The sequence below is a fragment of the Ranitomeya variabilis genome, chromosome 3, assembly GCF_051348905.1.
Source record: "Ranitomeya variabilis isolate aRanVar5 chromosome 3, aRanVar5.hap1, whole genome shotgun sequence".
Taxonomy (NCBI): domain Eukaryota; kingdom Metazoa; phylum Chordata; class Amphibia; order Anura; family Dendrobatidae; genus Ranitomeya; species Ranitomeya variabilis.
The window spans coordinates 719,507,369-719,525,691 of NC_135234.1; the positions used below are offsets into that span (position 1 = coordinate 719,507,369).

The following is an 18,323-nucleotide window of genomic DNA, read 5'->3' on the forward strand; positions in this document are numbered from 1 at the left end:
GCATTGTTGAGAGTATGCTTTGTGTTATGTGCATTGCTGTGGGCATGCTCTGTGATATGTGCATTGCTGTGGGCATGCTCTGTGATATGTGCATTGTTGTGGGCATGCTCTGCGATATGTGCATTGTTGTGGGCATGCTCTGTGATGAGTGCATTGCTGTTGGCATGCTATGTGATATGTGCATTGTTGTGGGCATGCTCTGTGATATGTGCATTGCTGTGGGCATGCTTTGTGATATGTGCATTGTTGTGGGCATGCTCCATGATATGTGCATTGTTGTGGGCATGCTCTGTGATATGTGCATTGCTGTGGGCATGCTTTGTGATATGTGCATTGCTGTGGGCATGCTCTGTGGTATGTGCATTGTTGTGGGCATGCTCCGTGATATGTGCATTGCTGTGGGCATGCTATGTGATGTATGCATTGTTGTGGGCATGCTCTGTGATATGTGCATTGTTGTGGGCATTTTCTGTGATATGTGCATTGCTGTGGGCATGCTTTTTGATATGTGCATTGTTGTGGGCATGCTTTGTGATATGTGCATTGTTGTGGGCATGCTCTGTGATATGTGCATTGCTGTGGGCATGCTCTGTGATATGTGCATTGTTGTGGGCATGCTCTGTGATATGTACATTGTTGTGGGCATGCTTTGTGATATGTGCATTGCTGTGGGCATGCTCTGTGATGTGTGCATTGCTGTGGGCATGCTCTGTGATATGTGCATTGCTGTGGGCATGCTCTCTGATATATGTATTATTGTGGGCATGCTCTTTGATAGATGCAGAAGTCACCTGTGCAGGCAAGGGGTCAAGGTGGCACCTGTTGCTAGTGTTATCGGCCTCCAGTGTTATAGTAGAGGTATTGCAAGTGAAAAAGAGCGCAAAAAAAAAGAAATATCAGTTTATTGCTATTTTTAAGCACATAGAATCATGAAAAACATAAAACAAAGCACATTAGCTATTAAAGAAAAATCTAAATTGCGTGATTTAAGCATTCTTTTTCTGATAAATATCATTTAAGCACATGATGGTGATGAAACACACCAAATGTATTTAAGTCAGTCATGGCTGATGTAAACCACTTGCATCTGAAATCTGTCAGTATGGTCACCGCTCATTAGGAGAACAATGAGGTCCCAAGCAATGTTATTAATTACATAATCGCTGGCTACAGCAGTCACGTCTCATTAATTCCCCATACTCATAATGATACTGAATTGGCTCATCCTAATGAAGTTTAAGACCACTCTGCACTCCCGAAAAAGTGCTTAGTGGGGGGTGGAGGATCAGCTGGACGCCTACTCTACAAGGGGTAACAAACTATTAAACAGCGGGAATTTTAAGAATGAGACCCCCGGGGTTCATTTGGTTGGAGAAAAGATTGAGGGAAGCAGGATCATGAATGGATGATGATGTCTGTTAGGTCTAGAAGGATTTGGCCTCAGGTCTATAATATGGATTAGGAGGGATGGATTTGTCTGATTTCTTAGAAAATAAGTGACTCCTAAAATGCATATAATGAGATTCTACCAGAGGACGTGAGACTAATTGGTTGAGCTCAGTGGAACATTTGGGTTGATTAAATGTCTGATGCCCAATGTCTTCGCAAAGAGCTAATATCTGAAGACCTGAAAAAAAAGCATCTCTTAGAAACTTGTTAGTCCAAATGAAAAGCATCCTTATTTCCTAGAATAGATATAGGCAAGGGCTTGTATGTGGGAAAGGGGCTGACTAGAAAGCTGTTGGTTCCAAATAAAGATACCACCAAGCCATTCTAGTTTTCAACATTCTGGCTGCCAACGGTTTGTCCATGTTAAAAACCATAGAAAATCATGGCAATGAGTACACGACTGCATTTCCACAGTTACTCCTGTGATTGCTTACCAGCTATAGCTATGATGTGACATCAACAGCGCTGCAGCCATTTCCTGGGTCCAGCAGCTCCACTAATGTTGACAGTATAAGGCCAACGATTGGCTACATTGCTGTCACCGCTGCAATCAGAAAAAAACGTAGAATCAGACCACAAAGAAGGAGCGCTGGACCAAGGAAGGATGAGTAGCAACTGTTTTTAGTATTTTTAACACAGGCATTCCAATAGCATACGGAAGTGCCATGGTGGAAAATCTAGCTCATACATTCCAACATTTGGCGCTGGTTGTGCAGGAGTGATGCTGGTATTTTTTCCCCATAGGCATTGCCATTGCCTCTTTTTCAGACCAATCCTCCTTGCAGCCAAATTTTTCATCCCCTGAATTGTTGTTTGGGCACCCTGCGTTGTTTGGGTATTCTTGTTGCCAGGAGGTTTTGGAAGGCTTAGGGCACGTGCCCAGAAATTCTGCCAAATCTTTCACTGGCAAGTATGGTCTAGCATCGATTATTGCTACTAAAGGGTGATGCCATGGATGATTACATGCCTGGATGCTATTAGCCTATATGGATATTTGTTTTCATATTAGTATATGAGGTCTTCCCTCTTTCCTTATACTTTGGATTCGAGAATGGTAACGACAAGCATTCTGGACCTCATGATACTTGGTTATCAGAGACACAGCACTAATGGGCTGCACACACCTATGGGACATGATAGGTGTAGCAGAAGAGTTATCATTTCTGTCTATAATATACATTCAGCAAATAAAAAGTAAAAGAATTCTAAATGTCTCCGGGTCTGTAGGGATTATCTCTATATTCACAATCCATGTCGGCCTAGGAATTAAAAACTAAGAGCCATTTGGCTTCCATACACACATTTGTTTCCCTTTACATTCTTGTCTTGGGTTGGACGACACATTTAAGTAAAAGAGTTTTCTTAACCCTAAAGGCAAAATATTAGTGGAGTGAGGACTTATTTCTCTACGTATACGTTTACCAGGCAGAAGATTTGATACTCATCAGTAAAGTCAACACAGTCATGTCTGGAAGAAGAGAATGAGCTCTTTACATTGGAAAGGAGATATTGTGGTATGTGATTCCCCATTGTTGGGGAGGTTAATGGGGCTGCGTCAAGTAGTAGACCCCTGTCTATATGACCTAGAAGGGCAAATGGACATCCTGCTGATCAGGTTCCACCTCTCTAGTTATGAATGGCTCACTCTCTTTAATACTCGTCTATCCATGAAATGCAAAGTCGGTAATTTATTTGAAAATCTGCCATGTAAGACTATTATTTCCTCGGAAGAGGTAAGTTGTCAGTCAATGGCAAATTCCAACAAAAATTCTAGAGATCCAGGAGTCAACTGGTGGCCAGGGTGACTGTGTTTAGAAATGGGTCTTCATGGAGCAACCAATGATCTAAATCGAGCTGTGTTGCTTTTAGAAGACAGTGATCGTAAACCCTTAAATTGAGTTCATTCCCAACTGTAGAGTGAACTGAGCTTGCACTGAAGTGGGTGCAAAGTGATTTGCATGAACCAGTCCATCCATCATGTCAGTAATCTGTGGCCACTGGACAGGATCCCTGAGAACCGCCCATTACCATACAGCATCTGTGGCTCCTCTTTTGATTAGCCAGCCTATCATGGCGGGACGATACACACCATTACGACAACGTTGTGTCAGGTCGCCTAATCCAAAGAAGAGCTGTGGCTGCCATCAGGCAAGGATGCTTTCTGCGTTTAGGCACCTGTTCAGTGGCTTACGTCTGTGCCTACGTCTGAACCCCCCGCAAAACGGGATTCGGACCTATGCGTCGATGGGGTCATAGACTATAATGGTGATGTGATGACAGAGTATATGTGTGCTCTATTGTGCATTATTTTCAGGCATGTACGCCAACTGGAGGCAGACACTCACACGCAGTAGACTGCGTCTGGGTGTCCACATCCAGTAGGCATATATGCTCAACAATGATGCTCAATAGAGAACACGTTCGATTTGTTGGTACCATTATAGTCTATGACCCCGGTTGGTGCATACGTCGAAATCCTGCTTCAGATCTAAGCCCCAATGAGGCCACTGAACCGGTGCCTGAGCTCACCCGAAGAGGTGGTTCTCAGGGCTCCCATCAAGCATCCACAAATTACCAACATGGCTGATGGACCGGGTCTTGTGAATCAATTTGCACCATCTCTGGCTTACATGTGTACTATTGTGCTCTCTTTTGTGTTTGCAATTAAAGATAGGAGTTTTTAAGACTGTAATTTACTCAAAAAATATCTGATTTTCTTCTTACAGAAAATGAAGAGTTTGGCACAAAGACGTCAATCTGCTCCATCCCTTGTGCTAAGCAAAGCCCTTAATAAGTCAAGGACAATAACCAAGTAAGTGACAAATCCTATGAAGCCCCTATTGATGTATTAAATGTATTAATCAAAATCTGAGGTAGTGCTATATACAGATGTAGCACGGCTGAATATGTCAGTAACAGATGTGAGTTATTCGGCACCGATCATTGTAATATCACAATGTTTTTTCTGTGATTTCCTATATCAATGCTGGAAACCTAGTACTGACCCATTTTAATTCAGAGAGATATCATAGTTATGTTTTGCCCCCACATAATGTATATGTCAGTACATAGACATTACATGAATGCCTTCTATTGATGCTATACTGTGGCAGCCATTACTATAGGGCTCCATTATTATAAAAATATAAACATATAATTTACACTATATGGTCAAAACTATTGGGTCAGAGCTCTAATGAATTTGAGCAAGGTCCTTTAATAGGAGCCATGGGTGTAACAAGACAGTTCAAGACATTTCTTCTGTCCTAAATATTCCCCCATCACCTGTGAGAGATATTATTGAGAAGTAGAAAGAACTTCAGCAACTTAGCCATGGAGTGGAAACCAAGAAAAGTTACGGATCGTAGCGAAAGGCAGAAAAGTCACCAATGCTCCATATCTGCACAGTCCAAATAACATCTGGTATTAGCATCAGCACAAAAACTTTGCCCCTGCCGGGAACTTCATGGCCGAGCAGCTGTATGCAGCCTTACATCACCAAGCACAATGCTGAGCATCGGATTTAGTGTTGTAAAGCAGCCACCACTGGAATATGGAGCAGTGAAAACATGGTCTGTGCAGTGACGGATCATACTTCGGGAGAATGATACCCATACGACTGCATTGTGCCAATTATAATGTTTGGTGGAGAAGGGATAATACTATGGGTTTGTTTTTCAGGGGTCGGCCATAAGTTACAGTGAAGAGAAACCTTATTGCTTTAGTTACCAAGATACAGACAAATGTAATCTCAAACATTGCGGAAAAGTTTGAGGAAGGCTCTTTTCTGTTCCTTGTGACTGTGCCCCAGTGCACAAAGCAAGGGCTATAAAGACATGGTTTGAGGAGGATGGTGTGGTAGAACATGGAGCGGCCACACGGAGCCCGGACCTCAACCCCTTCCAGTACCTTTGGGATGAACTAGAATAGAGATTGTGAGGCCGGCCTCTCCTGCATCATCAGTGTCTGACCTCACAAATGTTCTTCTCAAAAAAAGGACACCTCCAAAAATCCTGTAGCAAACCTTCCCAGAAAAGCGGAAGCTGTTATAGCTGCAAATGGGGAATCAGCTCCATATTAATGTCTATGGATGTAGAATGGGAGGTCATCAAAGCTCCTGTAGATGTAATTTTGGAAAGGCCCAATACTTTTGTCACTGTATGACATCCATCGGAGAGTATATAGGAGGCCTACATGCGATGTAAACACAGCCAAGGTGACAAATTCATCTCTGCTACCTCTGCTCATACGTATATTTAGATGTATGTTATATGGATGATCAGGTGGACGTGTCTATCTACGTCAGTCGCTAAAGTTTCTAGTCACATCATTGACCCCAACCAAGTTTTACTTACAGGGAATCTATTAGAATTACCATTAATATCTGTCATGAGACGACCCCCTTAATTTCATTTTTCTGGTCATATGTTGGAAATGATTGAAAATATATAATTACTATATGTTGGAGATTTCTACTTTGTACCATTTGCTTCCAAAAGAAATCAACAGAATTCCCGTTTGGGCCGACTAGACGGGAGGGATGTGCCGTATCCAAAACAGTGCATCACTTTGAAGAGCACCTAGGAGAGAAATTCAGGGGCTGCTGAGTAATGCTACGTTCACATTTGCATTGTTGTGCGCATGCATAACGCAGCGTTTTGTGATGCATGCGTTCATTTTTTTTACGCCAAAAAACTGCATCATGCAGCGTTTTCTACGCCCTGACAGTTGCGCCAAAAATGACGCATGCGTCACAAAACGCTAGACAATGCATGTCCATGCGCCCCCCATGTTAAATATAGGGGCGCATGACGCATGCGTCGCCGCGGCTGCGCCCGACGCAACGCAAATGTGAACATAGCATAAGATCGGTAGCACCTATGGTGAGGACTCTCGGCTCTCTGCAAGCTGGACGAGGATGTGTGTAAATGAGGGCAGGGTGGTGACTGTGCTTGGAAAGATCTGCGGCATGAAGAAAGGTCTGGCACAAACATCCAATCCCTGTGTTATAATGAGGGCACGGAGAGCGAGAGGCTGGTGAACTATGGTGACTTGGCACAGTCTGAACGGCTACAAACGCTGAGTGTTTTGAGCTCCATGAATCTGTTCACAATGGTCAGACTGGAGGAACATTCCTAAATCAGAGCAAGGCTTTCCCTGTGTGTAACCAGCACATTTGTGTATTCTCTGATCCCCAGCGACCATCGGGAGCTCTTAGGTAACAAAGGAGATGTTATGACTCCGTGTATAACTCTATAGACGGTAACAAAATCTGTAGAAATGTTGCGTTCATTTTTTTTGTTTTTTATGCTGTAGGTACAGTTTTAAGAAAAACTAAGTACACCCCTTTGTTTTTATGTATCAGAACATAATAACACATTTTCTTGTCCTTCAAAGGTCTTAAAATTAGGTAAATACAGCCTCACATGAAGCACAACACATGACAAATTCTGATTTGTCATTATTTATTTACCAAAAAACTAGGGCCAAAAAGTAGAAGCAGTGTGTGAAAAATTAAGTACACCCCATGAAGCATTAGCTTGTTAAATCAACCTTAGCAGCAATAACTTGTAAATGGTTTTTTTTCTGTATGAATTTATCAGTCTTTCACGTCGTTCTGGTAGAATTTGGGCCAACTCTTCTTTACGATCTGGTTTTGCTGCATCAGCCACGATCAGTGTTGGGACCCACCATGGCGTTTAACCCCTTAAATACTGCTGGAAATAATTACTACAATATCTAGATGGTTAACAGAGTGTGGGTGCTCCCTCTTTAACCCCATTGGCACCCTGAGATCTTGATGTTTGCGATGGCAATTCATGACCAAATAAAGGCCGCAAAGTCTTCCGGCTATAGTGGCCGGTTCAGAAGTTAGAAACATTTAGGTGGTAAAAATAGATTTTTTTTTTTAATCCTTACATGTCACATTACATTAATTCCTGAAACGCACCTGAAGGGTTAATGGATCGCCCCCCAGGCGCAGGGCAATGGGGCACTCGGCACCGGGTCCCTCGGTCTCGGTTCTGGGGATGTCACGGTGGCCCGACCCGGTCCGTGGCCCTGCTGAGGGGCGCCCAATTAAAGGTATAAGTTTGTACGGTGTTCGTGATGCCACCTGTGGTATTCGGTCAGGGTGACCGACGCTGCTGGGGGTCCGCTGGGGTGATGGAATGGCAGCCAGATGGTATACCTTCCCACAGGTGAAGTATGTCCCCAGGGCTTCCCAAAGTGTGTGGATGATGATAGTGGTCGTCGTAAGGCGCGATGAATAACGAGGACACAAAGGTTGCAGTCTCTTTACCTTTTACTGAAGACTTCAGCATCCACAGTCCAGAGTACCGCTCACAGGGCTGGCTGAGTCCGGCCAGTCCGAAGGCACATCCAGAGTTCCCTTAGCCAGGAGGAAATCAGTAGCCTTCCTACTAGCGCCTGTGTGTTGTAGTACCTCCCTGCTGAGCACCACGGGAAAGTCCTCACAACCTTTGTAGATGTTTCTGATGTTCTCTCTCTCTGTCCCCCAGATGATATGGATAGGACAACCCGTATGACGGGGTAGGCCTGGAGCTATTTTATAGGGACCCTAGAGACGCCCCTCTCCCACAATTGCCTCCGTGTCTTCTTAGGTATTTAGGTCGGGCAGCCAACTTGGAATTGACTGTCCTGCCGTTGTCTGGAGTAATGCGTAGAGTCAGTACTCCCTCGGTGTTCCGGCCACTGGCTACGCACCTCGGAAGGAGGCTGCCGATCTCGGGGCAGGACTCCTCCCGGTATTATCTCCTTGTGCTGTGACTTCGGTTCTCACTCTCCACAATATACTTCGCTTCGTGTCCTTTCTTAGGATGCTGCTGCAATGATGTGCAGGCGCAGCTCCGTAACGTTCTATCTCTTGCTAGGTCTCTGTCAGGATCCCACCCCTGACAGGACCTCTCTGGGTCAAACCCAGGTTGCTTCTCCCTCGATGTTATCTGGTCGAAGCCCAGTCTGCTTCTCTCTGCCTAACTTCCTATCCAACCCACCAGTTTTACCCATGTGTGAGGAGTGCCCTAGTAGATAGAAGCTTTGCTCCCCCTGGTGGACTGGAGTGTGAAGTGTAGTGTGTGACTGTGATACCTGGCAAGGTGAACTCCTTTAGTACCATCAGACGTAACATCACTCCCCCTGGTGGAAGAGCGACATTACTGCAATGACCAGGACTCTGGGGCGCTGCATTAATAAACTACCTGAAGGCAATTTTGAATACATTGAGGGGTGCTGTTTTTAAAATGGTACACGTTTTGGGGAATTCCAATATATAGGTCCCCCAAAGCCATTTCAAAACTGAATTGGTCCCTAAAAAGATAAGTTTTGGAATTTTCCTTGCAACAAATTAAAAATTACTGACAGATTTTGAAATCCTTTAAAATGTTAACCAAATAAAAAAAATTACAGTATGACTATCTGATCATTCAAAGTTTGAAAATTGCAAATTTTTTTGCAAAATTTCTGATATTTTTCTAAATAAACACAAAACATATTAACGTAAGTTTATCATGATCATAAAGTGTAAAGTGTCACAGAAAACAATCTCCAAATCAATTAGATATGCTGAAGCATTCCAGAGATATTGCTACATAAAGTGACAAATGATCAGATTTCAAAAATTTGGCCCGGTTACTAAAGGGTTAAGGCCCCATCACAGCATAACAAATGGGTCGAAGTCTGGCTATTGCAAGATCTTGATTATTTTCTTTGTTAGCCATTCTGATCTAGATTTCCTGGTGTTCTTGGGATCATTGTCCTTTTGCATGTCCCAGTTTTGGCCAAGCTTTAGTCATTGGAGAGATGGCCACATATTTGACTTTAGAATACTTTAGTATACAGAGGAGTTTATGTTCAACTCAATGACTGCAAGGTTTCTAGGTCCTACCTTTCCACCACCATGCTTGATGGTTGGTATGATGTGCTTGTGCTGCTATCCTGTAATTGTTTTCCACCATGTGGCACCTTTTCCGTTTGTGTTTGTAAGGCTGGTTTCACATTTGCGTTGGGCAGAGCTGTGGAGGGCTGTGTAGTTCCTCCGTTAAGCCCCGCCCACTGTCGCACCTCTTCCATTCAGCTCCGCCTACGTCAGCATGCGACCTATCTTGGGTAAGCAGGCCATGCGAATCTATGTGGATGCCTCCGCATGCATCATTTTGACACTGCGTGAAATGCAACATGTTGCATTTTGTTGTGGTCGGCACAGGGTCAAAACAATGCATGCGGAGGCATCCGCATACCTTCACATGGCCTGCGTTCCCAATGTTAAAGATAGGTACGCAGGACACATGTCGACATAGGCGGAGCTGAATGGAAGAGGTGTGGCAGTGGGCAGGGCTTAACAGAGGAACTACGCAGCCCTCCGCAGCTCTGCCCAACGCAAATGTGAAACCAGCCTTACCTGGACTTTTCGAAGTGTGATTCCCTTTTGAGTCGCTTCTTGATCAGTCTAGGGAGAGGACTGTATGGTCATCAGGTTCTGCTCCACCCTGCAAATCCCTGGTTCATCTCCTTTTTGGAGGAGATCCACTCTAGAATGAACTCTTAGATCCACTGGGTTGGGTGCTCTAAGCATAACCAAAATTTCCTAAGCAAAAACCTAAAGAGACGAACTAGAATACAAGTTGGTGTGCATGCAACATGTAGGTGCATGTTCACACTGGCCACTAAACAGACAAATCCTAAGATAGAAACAAAATGAGGTAATACCCTGCAGTAAATAAATAAATAGATAGCAATAGTGCATGAAAACCTTGCCATGTGCAAAATTACATAAATGGGAATAAGGTCTTGGCCCTGCTCGGCCCTAATTCACATGTACATCATTTGACATATCTAAAGGTTTTAATACAAGAGGTTAGGACTGTCCTAAAAAGGGTCACCATGACGTGGTGGGATGGCTTTTACGTATTTTTTTGTTCAAAATTATATTAACTAAGTGCCCTATATTATTTTCATGCACCATTGCTATTTATTTATTTATTTACTGCGGGGTATTTTATTATTGTATTTTAATCTTAGGTTTCAGCTCTCCCTAAGGTTCGACAACGGGAAGCCATCAATCTCTGTCCTTCGCTGACACATTCTGGTCTCGAGAGATGAGGAAAGGTTTATTGGGGGTGCTTCTTCTTTTGGAGCAGGGTGCTCTATCCCACATCCTAATGCATTTATCAGATAGCTGAAGGATAACTTGCAATTTTAGGAAAATACCATTAATGATTAAGAATCACTTTGCAATTACAGAAATGGTGGGGAGCACCACCAGGTGACCCGTGCCATGTTGACGATTGTGATATATTTTACACTATTGGAATTCACCAGCCTCAATACAGAAATACCTTGATTAACATGTGAATCAACTTACGAATTTTCCAAGATATGAGCCGTCTCTTGGTCTATTTTGTGTTTTATGATGCCACTCACCACATGGTCATCCTACTAAAGCAAGGATCTCTGCTGTTGCTGTTGCTTCTAACCATGAAACATTTAATATAATGTTTTCCTCTTCTTTTTGACCTCTTTACGGTTTTTTATTCTGTATTTTTAGTATTTGTTTACAATAAAATCATGATTTTATTATTCTCATATGTTAGTGGTTTTTGTTTACTCCAAGTTTCTTTTGAGTGCAGATATGTTTTGGGAGTACTCCACTCGTCATTTTACTTACCTTAGGGGGGAATATACACTGCTCAAAAAAATAAAGGGAACACTAAAATCCCACATCCTAGATATCACTGAATGAAATATTCCAGTTGTAAATCTTTATTCATTACATAGTGGAATGTGTTTGAGAACAATAAAACCTAAAAATGATCAATGTAAATCACAACTAATATCCCACGGAGGTCTGGAGTTGGAATGATGCTCAAAATCAAAGTGGAAAATGAAGTTACAGGCTGATCCAACTTCAGTGGAATCAGTGGTGTGTGTGGCCTCCACGTGCCTGTATGACCTCCCTACAACACCTGGGCATGCTCCTTATGAGGCAGCGGATGGTCTCCTGTGGGATCTCCTCCCAGACCTGGACTAAAGCATCCGCCAACTCCTGGACAGTCTGTGGTGTAACATGACGTTGGTAGATGGTGTGAGACATGATGTCCTAGATGTGTTCAATCGGATTCAGGTCGGAGGAACGGGCGGGCCAGTCCAGAGCTTCAATGCCTTCATCTTGCAAGAACTGTTGACACACTCCAGCCACAGGAGGTCTCGCATTGTCCTGCATTAGGAGGAACCCAGGGCCAACCGCACCAGCATAGGGTCTCACAAGGGGTCTGAGGATCTCATCTCGGTACCTAAAGGTACCTTCACACTGAACGATATCGCTAGCGATCCGTGACGTTGCAGCGTCCTGGCTATCGATATCGTTGAGTTTGCCAGGCAGCAGCAATCAGGATCCTGCTGTGCCATCATCGATCGGAGCAGAAAGGCCAGAACTTTATTTCGTGTGTGACGCCGATTCAGCGATGTCTTCACTGGTAACCAGGGTAAACATCGTGTTACTAAGCGCAGGGCCGCGCTTAGTAACCCGATGTTTACCCTGGTTACCAGTGTAAACGTAAAAAAAAACAAACACTACATACTTACATTCCGGTGTCTGTCCCCCGGCATCCGCTTCCCTGCACTGTGTAAGCGCCGGCCGGCCGGAAAGCAGAGCACAGCGGTGATGTCACCGCTGTGCTTTCCGGCTGGTGCTTACACAGTGCAGAGAAGCACAGCGCCGGGGGACAGACACTGGAATGTAAGTATGTAGTGTTTGTTTTTTTTTACGTTTACGCTGGTAACCAGGGTAAACATCGGGTTACTAAGCGCGGCCCTGCGCTTAGTAACCCGATGTTTACCCTGGTTACCAGGGGACTTCGCATAGTTGGTCGCTGGAGAGCTGTCTGTGTGACAGCTCTCCAGCGACCACACAGCGACGCTGCAGCGATCGGGATCATTGTCTAGATCGCTGCAGCGTCGCTAAATGTGACGGTACCTTAATGGCAGTCAGGCTACCTCTGGTGAGCACATGGAGGGCTGTGCTGCCCTCCAAAGAAATGCCACCCCACACCATTACTGACCCACTGCCAAACTGGTCATGCTGAAGGATGTTGCAGGCAGCAGATCGCTCTCCACGGCGCTCCAGACTCTGTCACGTCTGTCATATGTGCTCAGTGTGAACCTGCTTTCATCTGTGAAGAGCACAGGGCGCCAGTGGCGAATTTGCCAATCCTGGTGTTCTGTGGCAAATTCCACTCATCCTGCATGGTGTTAGGCTGTGAGCACATCCCCCATCTGTGGACGTCGGGCACTCAGGCCATCCTCATGGAGTCAGTTTCTAATCATTTGTGCAGACACATACACATTTGTGGCCTGCTGGAAGTCATTTTGCAGGGCTCTGGCAGTGCTCCTCCTGTTCCTCCTTGCACAAAGGCTGAGGTAGCGGTCCTGCTGCTGGGTTGTTGCCCTCCTACGGCCCCCTCCACGTCTCCTGGTGTACTGGCCTGTCTGCTGGTAGCGCTTCCAGCCTTTGGACACTACACTGACAGACACAGCAAACCTTCTTGCCACAGCTCGCATTGATGTGCCGTCCTGGATGAGCTGCACTACCTGAGCCACTTGTGAAGGTTGTAGAGTCCGTCTCAGGCTACCACGAGTGTGAAAGCACAACCAACATTCAAAAGTGACCAAAACATCAGCCAGAAAGCATTGGTACTGAGATGTGGTCTGTGGTCCCCATCTGCAGAACCACTTCTTTATTGAGTGTGTCTTGATAATTGCCAATAATTTCCATCTGTTGTCTATTCTATTTGAACAACAGCATGTGAAATTGATTGTCAAACAGTGTTGCTTCCTAAGTGAACAGTTTGATTTCACAGAAGTTTGATTTACTTGGAGTTATATTCTGTTGTTTAAGTGTTCCCTTTATTTTTTTGAGCAGTGTATATTATTGGTGCTCGCCCTATATTGATTATGTGTTTTGTGAACTTTTTATATTGATTCTTATACAATATGTATGATTTTAAAGCAGAAGAAGCCGATAAAGGCTATACTGCCAGCCAAGGGAGTTAAGATTATTTCAAAGCTCTGGACCTCTGTCCATGAAGAGATCTAGAATTTGTTGTTGGTGTGGTTGACAGAGATGCAGCTCGCAGGAGATACAGACAAGGCATCAGAACAGTCATTCAAAGCCAGTCAGGGATGGTTTGATCATTTTAAAAAGAGGACTGACATCCAGTCCATTGTCAGGCATGGAGAGGCAGCAAGTTCGGATGTGAAGGCAGACAATTTTATTATAACTTATAACTGAAGGGTGCATCCCCCCCAGCAAGTCCTCAACTGTGACAAGACAGGGCTCTTCTGGAAAATATGCCAATGAGGAGAAGAGCATGCCAGGCCACAAACCTATGAAGAGTAGGTTAACCCTTGCACTGTGCCCAAATGCGAGCGGTGACTACAAGATTAAGCCAGTAATCATATATGACTCTGAAAATTCCAGAGCCTTTAAGTGTCATAAAGTGCTTGAAGAAAACTGCAGGTTATGTGGAGGGCAAACCCAAAGGCATGGGTCACTATGGAGTTCTTTCTGCGGTGGGTAAGCCAGGTCTTTGGTCCTTCAGCCAAGAAGTACCTTTTGGAAAATGACCTACCCCTGCTCGTGTGCACCTACCAAACTTCACAGACGACATCCTTGAAGAATTTACTGTAAGTTTATTAAGGTCCTCTCTCTTAGAGCCAACATCACCCCTATCCTGCAGCCCATGGACCAACAGATGATGTTGTAGTGCCCCCACTGCCGCAGGGCCGAGGGGTACCCGGTACCGGGCCTCTGATTCTCCGCTCTGGGGTTGTCACAGTGGCTAGACCCGGTCCGTGGCCCTGTCTGTCAGTGGGGGACGTCCGGTGCAATAAGTGGTGTTGTAACGGTGCAGTTGTGGGGTGCAGGTCGCGATAAATAATGAGGACACCAGGTTGCAGTCTCTTTACCTCTTTACTGAAGATCTCTGAGTCCTCAATCCAGAATACGGTTCACCAGGCTGCGCAAGTCCGGCCGGTCCAATGACACTTCCAGAGTTCTCTTCACAGGAGGAAATCTGTGCCTTCCCCCTAGCGCTATGTGTTGTAGTCCTTCCCTGCTGTGCTTACGGAAAGTACCCCACAACTGTTGTGTCTGTTTCTGATGTTCCCTCACAACTCGACTAGATGATGTTCTGCTAATCCTCCGTCCCTCCCTGAGGTTCGGGTAGGAACGGCACCCGTTTGACGGGTAGGCCTGGAGTTCTTCCGGGACCCTAGAGACGCCCCTCTCCCACAATTGCCTCCCAAGACTTCATAGGTGATTTGAGTTAGACAGCCCGCCTGAGACTGACTGTCCTGCCGCTGTTTGGAGTATTGCTTGAAGCTGAATGTTGTTCTACTCCCTCGGCGTTCCGGCCACCGGTATTGCGCCTCAGTAGGATGTTGCTTCGGTCTTACAGCACGACTCCTACTGGTATTTCTCCTTTGCGTGATCCCATTTCTCACTCAGCACAATCTATCTCTCTTCTAATCCTTTCTTGGGCACCGCCGCTACCCGGAGCAGGCACGGTCCCGTTACGTTCGTTCTCGTTGCCAAGCCTCTGTCAGGATCCCACCCCTGACAGAGACCCTACTGTATCTTCCCCTACAACACCCTCTGCCACAAGGTGTTGCCTGGTTCCAACCCAGCCAGCTTTCTGATCTAACTTCCTGCCTGACCCCCAGTTTACCCACTATGGTGGGGAGTGGCCTAATGAATAGCACCCTTAGCTCCCCCCGGAGGCCCGGCTGTGAAATGTATTGGTGTCTGTGATACCTGATCAGATGAACTCCTTCAGTGCCATCGGACGCACCATAGCTCCCCATAGTGGCGGAGCCACAGTACTGCAACGACCAGGACTCTGGGGCGCTGCACTCCCCCCTGGTTAAACACAGTACTCCGGGACTGGGAAGAAAACAACAATACAAGTTTAGCAAAAAGACATACAGTTTGGTTGAGTGCAATAACAATAAGTATACTTGAACAAGCTTCCCTTTATGGGAGGTGAGGACACTTGAACGTTACAAAACATGGTTAAATATCATAGCAACATGCTATAATTAACTTTCCTTACCCAACCGGGTATTCTACTAAGTGCAAAAATTGTTGAACAATAATTTAACATTGCCTTTAAGGACATACACTCTAAATCCACTAAAGACCTTCCTATAATCACATTATAAGGTGATTTAACTTTCTCATTCTCCTTCTTTAAATCTGCAGGACCGCCTGTCCTATCGGCACCAGACCTTCTGCCTCTCCTTTCTGTTACAGGACCGCCCCGTTCAGCCAGGGCCTACTGCCTTTTCAACTACTATACACAGTATAGAACATAACATTACTTTCAGTTTAAGAGCACTGAGCCATCTCTACATGACTCCTATGAGGACTCAGGGTTTACCTTCTATCCTAACTATCTATCAACATTATCAAGCATTTTCTTCTGAACATTAAGCCTTCTCATTATCTTTCTTTCTAGCATGCATGCTGGACTCCATGTCTATCCCTACGGGTCCACTGCATCCTTCTTCTACCTTTCACCTTTTTACTTCTCAGAGCACATCATCAGTATTTCTTCACATTTAACTAATTAAACACATATAACTTTCTCGTACAACATTATCATCACTTTTCTCTCATCAACATTATTGCTACTTGTCTTAAGCAATATTTCTATCAAAATGCGGCAAATGAACATCCCCTTTAAGAGAGGACCAAGTCTCTGTGAGGTAGCATATTTTCTCAAGCTACCAGTCCATACTCAGCAAAGGTTCCAGTGCGGTATCTTCGCAAAGAGTCCTTCTTTAAGTAAAACCAGTAGGGAGCGCCTTTAATAAGGTGCAAACTATGTACAAGAAGAAGTTTGTATCACGCACGGTCCATGATTACTGCAGTTCTCAAGACTTGTGCAAAAACTTTAGAAAGAATAAACAAAAAACAACAAGGATCCCGGGTCAACAAAGGGATCCATAAGGAATTAACCCTGGACGGGTTTAGCAGCAACAGTAAACAAACAGTTAAAAGAAGAACTATTTACACTTTCTTAGAGCATTCATGCTTACTCGTTCTTCGATAGCCCCCACCGAGGCTTTACCTGGCAGGTGGCCCTCTGCGGCCCAGGCAGGTCGGTCTCCAAGTTCACTCCCGCGGCCAGGTGCACCCCGTGGGTTCGGGTCTCCTGCACGACCAGGTCGTGCGCTGCAATGAGGGTCTGTGTGGGCCGATGAATAATGCTGGCAGCAGCAGCAGCGGCAGCGGCGGCTTAAGCGGCAAGCTCCTCCCCCTCGGTGCGGGATACCGCCAGAACGGTGGTGCAGCGCTGCATGTCCCGAGCCCACCATCCGCTCCCCTTTAGGTGCCGACGGTAGGTGACTACATCCCCCGGCTTCAGGAAGGACTTGGCGCCGTCTCCACTCAGGCAGGGCTCCACTTCCTCCCGGGTGATGCGGACTCTTAGGGCGGTCCCGATCTCCTGCACGAAGCCCTTTCCCGTCTGGGGCAGGTATACAACCACCACGCCCCACTTCGGCAAGGAGCCCTCCAGCAGCTCACCTCGCGCCTCCCGCTCCACTTCACGCTGGAACTCTGCGATTAGATGGTTCCGATATTCCCCCCAGGGGAAGGGCCCGAGGTCATGCCCCCCCGGTGCATTGGTGCTAGACGGCGGGGACATCGGGGCGCCACCGGTCGCAGCAGTGACCGGGTCGTGTGCAGAAGTGAGGTGGCCATCCAGGGGATCGCGGCACTGGGTACCTCCACTTGCGGTAGCCCCTCCTGGGGAAGGCGTATGAGTCGGGGACCGTCCAGGCCCGGGATGCTCCAGCGGCAGCTCCCAAGGATCCAAATCCTCCAGCGGAGGCATGTCAGAATAATCCGCTGGTGACGGGGGTCGATGCGGAGCCATCCTTTTCTGTAGGCCTGTCCTGGTCTCCAGTTCCACCTCATCTGAGTCATAGTTTCGTTTCTTCGATCTTCGCCCGCCATAGAAGATTAAGAGGCGGATCTCTCCTGTCGACGGGCCCACCCTTAGGATGCAGCAATATTTAGACTGGGCGGCCATTACCCTTCGCGCTCTTGAGCTTGTCTACGCCCACTCCACGCCCCTCTTCTTCTCCGGCGCTCTCCTCAGCGCTGTAATGGCGGTGGATTTTGGCGGCAAGTGGCGCAGCACAGTCCTTGCAATAAAGTACAGTCCAAGCACAGTAAATCACAGTTCCAAGGCACACATGACCTGATTCTTCAGGCTTAAGTAGATCCTGTTCGTGACGCCAAGTTGTAGCGCCCCCACTGCCGCAGGGCCGAGGGGTACCCGGTACCGGGCCTCTGAGTCTCCGCTCTGGGGTTGTCACGGTGGCTAGACCCGGTCCGTGGCCCTGTCTGTCAGTGGGGGACGTCCGGTGCAATAAGTGGTGTTGTAACTGTGCAGTTGTGGGGTGCAGGTCGTGATAAATAATGAGGACACCAGGTTGCAGTCTCTTTACCTCTTTACTGAAGATCTCTGAGTCCTCAATCCAGAATACGGTTCACCAGGCTGCGCAAGTCCGGCCGGTCCAATGACACTTCCAGAGTTCTCTTCACAGGAGGAAATCTGTGCCTTCCCCCTAGCGCTATGTGTTGTAGTCCTTCCCTGCTGTGCTTACGGAAAGTACCCCACAACTGTTGTGTCTGTTTCTGATGTTCCCTCACAACTCGACTAGATGATGTTCTGCTAATCCTCCGTCCCTCCCTGAGGTTCGGGTAGGAACGGCACCCGTTTGATGGGTAGGCCTGGAGTTCTTCCGGGACCCTAGAGACGCCCCTCTCCCACAATTGCCTCCCA

General features: G+C 46.2%; 1 protein-coding gene across 1 annotated transcript in view; it reads left to right on the forward strand.

Annotated features, from left to right (window-relative positions):
• Nucleotides 1–18,323, forward strand: part of ARHGAP20 (Rho GTPase activating protein 20) — a 160,052-nt gene that overhangs the window by 40,330 nt on the left and 101,399 nt on the right. Inside the window, exon 2 of the mRNA XM_077298330.1 lies at nucleotides 4,176–4,261. Within this exon, the coding sequence (XP_077154445.1) occupies nucleotides 4,176–4,261 (86 nt within the window). The remainder of the gene's footprint in view (nucleotides 1–4,175; nucleotides 4,262–18,323) is intronic.